The sequence below is a fragment of the Canis lupus genome, chromosome 15, assembly GCF_048164855.1.
Source record: "Canis lupus baileyi chromosome 15, mCanLup2.hap1, whole genome shotgun sequence".
NCBI lineage: Eukaryota > Metazoa > Chordata > Mammalia > Carnivora > Canidae > Canis > Canis lupus.
Window position 1 is genome coordinate 7184930 of NC_132852.1, and position 9265 is coordinate 7194194.

General features: G+C 47.0%; 1 protein-coding gene across 1 annotated transcript; it reads left to right on the top strand.

The window, feature by feature from the left end:
* The first annotated feature begins 422 nt into the window (after positions 1-422).
* On the top strand, positions 423-2139 carry LOC140604487 (ubiquitin carboxyl-terminal hydrolase 17-like protein 6). The gene has a single exon (XM_072775740.1). The coding sequence runs from the start codon at positions 502-504 to the stop codon at positions 2137-2139; it is 1638 nt and encodes a 545-aa protein (XP_072631841.1). The 5' UTR covers positions 423-501.
* The last annotated feature ends 7126 nt before the right edge of the window (positions 2140-9265 follow it).

A 9265-nucleotide genomic window follows, 5' to 3' on the forward strand; every position in this document is an offset into this window, starting at 1 on the left:
GCAATGGATGCCATATTCCCAAATGATTGGTTACAGCTACAAACATTCTGGCTGGTGAGGAGAACGAGTTCCTATGTGATACCTGCGCTCCTTTGGGAAAGTGATCTTCCCTGTCCTAGAGCACTAACGTCTAACACTCCTTGGCTCGCTTGGGGTTACTCAAAGGAAAGGACATTCAAAAAGGTTTCCTCTGAACATAGAAACTCTGAACAAATTCTGTTGAGAAAGGTGCAGGGACAGTTAAGGAGGTTGAGAATAATCTGAAAGTTGCCTGTTGTGGGAGGCAAGAATAGGAGCTGGGCTGACCTGAATGGTCTCCGTCAGGGAGGGACCACACCCAAATCCCGTAATCCAATCAAGCAATTAGAGTGGATGAGAGGACTTTGTGCCTTATCCCAGGGCCCAAAAGCCATAAAAGGTGGAGGTGAGGTTCACTATCTGACATTTGGAAACTGGCACAGTGAGAGGAGCATCCCTTTGCGACCCGAAGCTCCTGGTTGAATGTATCTTGTGGACACTGTTTCTGCAGACATGGAGGCTGCCCACCTCCACCCCTCAGAGGAGCCTCAGTTCAGCGCCTCTCCCAAACCCCAGTCATGCTGGTCAAGGAGAGGCGGTGCTGAAGTCCACGGAGGACCCTCTGTGCCCGAGACGACATCCCCTGCATCAAAGACTCTCTCCTCCCCGACTGACCCGTTGGCTCCCGCAACAGCAGGGCTGCCTCCCACCAAGACGCCTCTGAGTTGGAAGAGCCTTTCCCAGGTGGGAGCCGGGCTTCAGAACATGGGCAACACTTGCTATGTGAATGCGACCCTACAGTGTCTGACCTACACAGAGCCCCTCGCCAGCTACATGCTGTCCCAGCAGCACGGGACCACCTGTAGGAGGCAGACATCCTGCATGCTGTGTACCCTGCAGGCTCACCTGACGCGGGTTCTCTGCCATCCTGGACGTGTGCTCCGGCCCCTGCCACTCCTGCTCGCCGCCTTCCACAGACACAAGCAGGAAGATGCCCATGAGTATCTCATGTTCATTCTGGATGCAATGCAGCAAGCGTGCTTGCCTGAGGACAAGCTCTCAGACCCTGAGCGTCCTCAGGACAGCACCCTCATCCAGCAACTCTTTGGGGGGTACTGGAGGTCTCAAATCCAGTGTCTCCACTGCCAAGGCATTTCGAGCACTCTGGAACCTTACCTGGACATCAGCCTGGACATCGGGGCTGCTCACAGCGTCAGCCAAGCTTTGGAGCAGTTGGTGAAGCCCGAACTGCTGGAAGGTGAAAATGCCTACCATTGTAGTAAGTGTCTGGAGAAGGTGCCTGCATCCAAGGTGTTGACTTTGCACACTTCCCCGAAGGTCCTCATCCTGGTCTTGAGACGATTCTCAGACTTGACAGGCAACAAAATGACTAAGGAGGTGCGATATCCTGAGCGCCTTGACATGCAACACTGCCTGTCTGAGCAGAGGGCAGGACTCTTGGTTTATGTGCTCTATGCCGTGCTGGTGCACGCTGGGAGGAGTTGCCACAGCGGACATTACTTCTGTTTCGTAAAGGCAGGAAATGGCCAGTGGTATAAAATGGATGATGCTAAGGTCAGCGCCTGTGATGTGACTTGTGCGCTGCACCAACCTGCCTATATCCTCTTTTATATGCAGAAGACTGATCTGGAGAGAGACCTTGGGAGGGAGTCAGTCAAGGAGGGAGGACTCGCATCTCCCGAGGCAGACCCCACAGTGGTGGGTGAGGCCTCAGGAGAGCTGGCAACGGATCCCTCCGTGAATCTTCCTGAGTTGGAGGAGCGTGGGGAAGAGACCTCAAGGCAACAAATGACATTAGACCAGTGGAGATGCCTCCAAGAATGCAACCGCCCTCAGCCTGAACTCAATGTCAGGGGAAGAGAAATTGCTCTTCCTGCGAACGCAGTCATCCTTCACCACTCCAAATACAGACCTGAGATGCCGAAGAATCATCCTCAGCAGACCGTCGACCTGCTCACCTCTGCAGCTGGGATGATCCCACCTCAGGTGGCCGGGGACGTGGCCAAACTCCCGCATGTGCCAGGAAGAGCCCGACCTACCAAGAGGACGAGCAAGAAGGGACAGAGGTCTGGGGAAGCAGTCCAGGGATGTGTCTCCTAACTTTGGTGCACATGGGCGCACACACCCACACACACAGCGTCACTCACTCACTCCAAACCTGAACACAGTCCCATACTGGAAATATTTTGTGTTGTGCGAAGTGTGTGTTCTGTACGTATGGAAGAACCATCTATCTGGTGTGTTCATGGGATATGGCCTTCAACTGAAACTAGGGGACACTGATATTTAAACCTGGGTCTTTGTCATGATCTTATATTGGGATAGTGTGGATTTCATATGGGGTCTATCCAGGAACCTGCCGGTCCTTCAGCCTCGGGGAGAGTGGGGGCCACTTGCAGGTAAGAGGCAGTGAGCAGTCAGGGTTGAGAGTGGATATGATGCTGAGGACCTGGGGTTGAAGTGAGTATGTTTGACCCTCTCCTCATGCTCCCCACTTCCCAATGCTTTTCTTCTATTTATATTGAAAGAATTTTGTCTGAACACATAAGTATGTGTTGGGTCTTGCTAGCGATGTGTCTTGGTCATTGCTTGGAAATTGTAGGAAGGAAATTAAGTGCTTACTTTTGGGGCAATAACTGCATCCAGCCTGATTGAACACAATGATTTTATTATGTTCCCATAACTCTCTCCCACATTAAGACTGAAGAGAAGCAAACTAACAAGGACTCTTATTCCAAAGGGAAATGCCCAGCCTCCCACTGAACATAACTTTTTACGACTATTTTGCTACCATCTGCTCTGTGGCACCTCCTGACCCAGAAGCAGTGGACTCTGGATTTCAGACCAGTTCAAATTCAAATTTGGACCTGGGTTGATACCTCTGGAAAACAGTGCCAAGTTCATGAATCTAGCAAAAGCTTTTTGAGGTCATGTTATAGTTGTTCTGTGTTATCATTTCATTTCTTACAGAGGAGTTTGACAAGTTCTTTGTAGAATGGAAATTATTGCAAGACCACCAAACGCCTCTGAGTGTGACCGTAGATGTACAGTTGTAACATCACATCATAATGTTATTTTCACTCTGTATCCAAACTTGGACATGCCACCCTTACTGGAAAGTAAGGGACAGTAGGATCTGTGCAGAAGAAATCAAGCTTTTTTGTAGATTTTCATGTACCAAAGACAGATTAGAGATATAAAGTGTCAGAGTTTCTTTCATGTCTGGGAATTGTGTTTCTTTTGACCAATACAGTTTATTGCATCATAAAAAGTGAGGGAACCTGCGTGCATGTCTTGCCAAGAGTTCCCTAAGAGGACCTGCAGGTATCCCCGTCCTCTGAAGACTGTCATAGGGAATGAGACAGCTCATGGACTCGGGGACTTGTCCTCCACAGCAGAGGACCCTGAGGAGGTGTCTGTTGGAATGAGGATATGTCCCCACCTGGACTGTTGTGGTGAACCAGCAATTCCTCCGCTGAACTGGATGGAAACGGTCAAGTCCACAACGTGCTGGGTGTCCTGGGCCTACACATACACTCCCCCCACTACACAGATGCTACAGTTTTTCTTTAGGTAAATCTATAGGAATGTCAAAACGTGATTCCCAATCCGGAATGTCAAGTTTGTGTTAGTGAAATCTATTTTCTAACAAATGTAGGGAAATCATCCTGGCAATTTGTAACTTGGTTGTAAACAGAAATTAACAAGTTAATCTGAAATTGTTTTATAAATGTCTGAATTTCTGATTTAGAAAAAGATCCCATCCAGAGTTCTGCAAATTACACCATGTTTTCTCCTAGAAGACATTTTCTGTACTTGATATTATTTCTCTGAAATTGTTATGCAGAATATTGCATCTGCTTTGTTTGTTTTTGCTCTAAAATGTTATTAGGAAGTGGTGTGGTTTTTTATTCTTAATAAAAAATTCCCACATATGATTTGGTGTGCAGGCTTTTTCTCCCCAGTATTTCAGAATCTTGAAATAGTTATTTTATTTCCAGGCTGGCTCCTCACAGAGGCTTCTTTGCCTGCTTCCCCTGAGTGGAATTCCACAGCCACCTCTAGGTCACCTGCAGCTCAAATTCATATCCTCCCCCCATGGGAATTTCTCACTCCTACTCACTGGCTCAATACAGGGGAAGCGCCAGCAGCCATTTAAGAAGAAATGCAATGGGACATAGGGACATTATTCTTCAGGGTCTCTTCAATTATGAGATCTCTGACCAGGAAGATGCTTGTATGAGAACTTAAGGGGGAGGGAGTAGATTGAACCAGAAGCACACCATCTCTGTCCAAGGCTAGAGGAGACCCCTAGGAGGGATGATGGGAGATGGTTGGATAACACACTGTGAGGTCGGACTGTGGAGGCTGGACAGGCAGCAGATGAATTCTTTGGTTAGGTGTCTGGACGTCAATGCTCATCCTGTCCAGGTATCCATTCAAGGGGTGTCTCTATTTATCAAGATCTATTAGTCATGAGGACAGACCAAAGAATCTGCAGAGTCTCCCACAGAACAGATTCACGAGTTCTTTTTTTTTTAAGATTTATTTTTTTATTTATGATAGACAGAGAGAGAGGGGGGCAGAGACACAGGAGGAGGGAGAAGCAGGCTCCATGCCCGGACCCTGAGGTGGAACTCGATCCAGGGTTTCCAGGATCGCACCCTGGGCCAAAGGCAAGCGCCAAACACTGAGCCATCCAGGCAACCCCAGATTCACAAGTTCTTTCCTGGGAAACTGGAATTGCCAATCCTGGATGGAGTTCTAGGTGGACCTCCTACCTGTTTTCAGGAAACAATGTGTTGAGTCCTGGCTCCATTAACCTGTGGCAGGATGTCAGGCTGGAATTGTTTTCACAGTAGGGATCTGTGCTGAAACTGGGTTTTGGGGACAACCCCAAGGGTAGATTCCATGGCAGTATATGGAGGTTTAATCTGGGAGGCCACATCCAATCAATGATCTGTGAGCTTGACAAGTAGGGTAGGTTCCTGGCCATGGTGGATGAATGTAAGCAGAAGGATTACCTGACTTCCCTTCCTGAGCTTTTGTGTTTTCCAGCAGGGGAAAACAAAGTCAGGACTTTTCACAGGAGATATCCTAGGGCATGTGTCTCATGGCAGGTTTGAGCTCAGGCAGGAGACAGGAAACAGCTTCTATGGAGATTGCCTCCTCCCGTGAGGTGTGCATCATCCCATTACCAGCTGCTCCAATAGAAGACACCACAGATGGACCACATCTTAGCTCTGCCTCTCCACTTCATAGAAATCAAGCACAGTAAAGGCATGGAGATGAGAACAATCCATAACACGGTGATATTATTAAAAGTGCTCATTTTAAAGGGAAAAGAGCCCCATCCCTGTGGTGATAAGGGGACATAAACTACATTAGCCTCCTGTTACCAGAGGGCTAGATGAGAAGGTTTCAATACAGTGTTTTCGTTTTTTAGAAGAAGCCATTGCATTCACTCTTCTGGCAGTGGACCGAGCTAATCCTGTCTTCAGAGTGTAGGGATAGAGGAACATTCCTCAGCATCTTAAAAGCCATCTATGGAAACCCCTCAGCAAACATCATTCTCACTGGGGAAACAGTGGGAGCCTTTCCCCTAAGATCAGGAACAAGGCAGGGATGGCCACTCTCAACCCTGCTATTCAACATAAGATACCTAGGAATTAACCTACCCAAAGAGGTAAAGGATCTATACCCTAAAACCTACAGAACACTTTTAAGGAAATGGAGGGAGACACAAAGAGATGGAAAAATATTCCAAGCTCAAGGATTGGAAGAAGTAATATTATGAAAATGTCAAGGGTACCCAGGGCGATTCACACATTTAATGCAGTCCCTATCAAAACACTGAGGACTTTCTTTAGTGATTTGGAACAAATCATCTTAAGATTTGTGTGGAAATAGAAAAGACCCTGAATAGCCAGGGGAATATTAAAAAGAAAACCATAGCTGTCTTTAAAATTTTTAGTGATACTCTGGTGATACATGATTTGGAATATATATGGAATCAATACATTTTGTTGCATTAGGGATTTTTCCATGTGGAGACATCTCAGTAAATCAGTTCCACATGGTGGCTCTAGCATGTTGGGGCTCACATGCCAGCGATCACACAGAAGCAAAGAATTGAAGGACACATGGAACCTGAAGACTCCATAAGCAAGGAAGGGAACTCGGGGAGAGAATGGAATTTTAAGAAATCCCTCACGGAGGAAGAGCATGGAGTGAAGACACTCTGGGTGCACAGACGGGAGACGGTGGTGGATAAGGAAGAGCCCCGCCGTCAGGAGGGAATCCGATGCTGCCAATTCCTTCCAATGTGGCTGCTTTTGCCCTTGGAGTGTCCTAGATAATGTCTGCTTGAGGGCCTTGCTGTCTCATGCTTTTTACCTGGAAATGAAAAATAATGCCAGACATGTGGGTCTCAGGAATGTGGGAGGGAGCCCCGAATCCAGCAGCACGGCCACTGGGGAGTCTCCCTGAGAATCTCTCTCCCTCTCTTTGTCGGCCCCCCTCTCTCCCGCTACTCTGTGGTCTCTCTCTGGTCTCTCCCTGTCTCTAACAAATAAACAAATAAATCTTAAACAGAAACAAACAATGAAACGTGTTCATGTCTTGGCATCTATGTCCCCACATCCAAGTCGATTAGATCCAGGGAGCCCGGTGTTACTCAGTATTTCAGGGTGTGGGAAGCACTGAGTCCTTTGCACTTTGCTACACTGACCTCCTCTCTCGTGTCCGATCCACCTCCCAACTCATAGACAATTTAAAGAATTTTCCAACAATGTGGTTTGGTTTTGGGGTCTGCCGTGCACAGTCTGGATCCCTGCTCAGTGTGAGGCTCCGTCTCACTCTCCAACTGGCACAGATCTATCCGCTTAGCTCTCTATCTCAATCTGTCTGATGAATAAATAAAGATTTTAAAAACCCTGATATTTTCTCTGCAAAATTCAAACTGTCACATTATTTTTCTAATAACTGTGATTCGTGAATGTTATAATTCATTCTGAAAGGAAATAATGGAAACATTAAATGCATGTATATGTGACCAAAGTTTAAAACAACATGAGAACGGCCTCCCAAATCATAGGAATCAGCATAACCACGCATTAATTACCTTTCAACAATGCATTAGTCCATCTTGCCCCAATGAAATATAATTGTTACATAGCACCCATTAGTTAACCTCAAAACCCACATTCATTCAGTGGAGAATGTCTTTCTGAGGTGTCACCCAAGGACCAAAATTGGAGTGGAAGTGATCTGAAATCCTGTGCCCACCTCTTTGTCAGGAGATTGTCACACAGACGGATGACAGTAAAGTGTTCTGGACAGGTTAGAGTTGCTGGGATATGGAGCAATTCCCTGCGGGAGATGGGTCCTTGCCAGGCACCTGCTCTTCAGTCAAAGGTGGGGGTGGATTGTGAAGGGGCTGTGATTCAATCAACATGATCTAATCAGGCAGGATGCATTTAACTCCTGAAATATAAGCATTTCATTGCCTCTTTGCATTTCCAAATATTATCAAACGCCGGGTTTATGGGTTGACTTCTCAATATATATTTTGTGTCCATAGTTTCCTGAAAAGAAGTCTGTCGCCATACAAGGCTGCAGGTCATCGACTTACACGGTAGTTTGTCATTTCTTTGAGTAGGTGCCCTGGGTTTTCAAATTGGTGCTGGTTGTATATGACCAAACACATTGCTCCCAGCACTCCACCCATGCTGGTTTGGACAAATGGTCTTGCAATATAAAGAGAAGATAAGCAATGGGATGAGGGATGCATGAGGACATGGTCAGACATGCTCACACTGACCCCAGGTCCTCAGCATCATTTCCACACTCAAAGCTACCTCTCACTGCTTCTAATCCTTTCACCTTCAAGTGGCCCCATTTTTCCGCAAGGCTGAAGCAGGGGCTGATTCACCCAATGTTCATCCAACTGTGCTAAATACATCTATTACTAATATCCATAACCTATACCAGTTTGTTCAGATAAATCTGACCTCTCCATATCTGGATGAGAGTGGATTTTGCTTTGGGAAGATAGATTTGGCCCTGTTTGGTTGCGTTTGCTTTGGTTTGTTTGGTTTTGTTTGGTTTTTGGATGGCAGGGAAGCAAAAGACATGTCAGGTGACTAGAGGGGAGAGCACAGGACTGCTCAGACCTTCTTCCGCTAGCCTTTCTCCCTGGTCTCCCTGTGCACATGGACGGAATCCTCTCAATTGCACATGAAGTCCCAATTCTGCTAGAGAGCCCAGCATTAAGGCCCTTTGCTCAAGCCTGCTTGCATCCTCACCCTTGCGCCCTATATTCCTGCAAGTCCAAGAATTCTTAGGCTACTTTGCTAGTTCCAATCCCAGCATCCCCTCATGATGATAGGCCTTCGCACCCTTGGACCTCTGGGATCTTCTGAGGCTTCCAGAAAGTAGGGAACATTTCTATTACTGCACACTTCCCATGAGTGCCCAAGAAGCTGCATTTTCCTAAGAAGCCATGAGATAGCAATAGGGCGGCATTCATGGGATGAGACAGGGGCTTGAGGCTCAAGGGGCCAGACTCTGACCTGGGTCACATAATGATTGCATGAATGGGAGTTACTTAGGGCTTGGGGGCAGGAGAAGGATTGCACACTGTGGCTTTTCTACTGCCATCTGACTTTTTAAACCCTAGTGTGCTCATAGAGGAGCTCCTCTACCCTCCACCTACAGGCATCTGCACAGAGAGAGGGAACACCCTTAAACAGATGCTCTGGATTGAGAAAAGTGCAGTCAGTTGTTTTTCCAAAAAAAAATTAAAAAAAAGAAATTCTCTAAATACAAGTATGAAAGTGCTTGGTGTGGTTTGGTTTCATTTGGCATGGTGTTGTATTGTTTTGTTTCCATGGGCCCGTATCAGAGATATCCCTGAGGAAGAGAGACAGAGAGAGAACAATGAGAGAGAGAGAGAGAGAGAGAGAGAGAGAGACACCATGGCCTTGGTCTCGTGCTATTTGGACGACTTGTCAACCATTGCCTCCTTAGGAAATCATCAGGAGGGTAAAAAATCTCCTTGCCCAGGTCTCAGAAAGGAGGCATCATGATCCAACATTAAAGATGGATCCAGAATATGTATAGAGGGAAACCACCCACTCATCCCATTAAAGACCAACCTGTGACCCAGGGCCCATACAGTACACAGGGCTCCCTCGCAGGGTGCACACGGTCAATGTTCACTGTG

Excerpts from the sequence above, each read along its gene's own strand:
- LOC140604487 (XM_072775740.1), top strand. The coding sequence starts at position 502 with ATGTATCTTGTGGACACTGTTTCTGCAGACATGGAGGCTGCCCACCTC.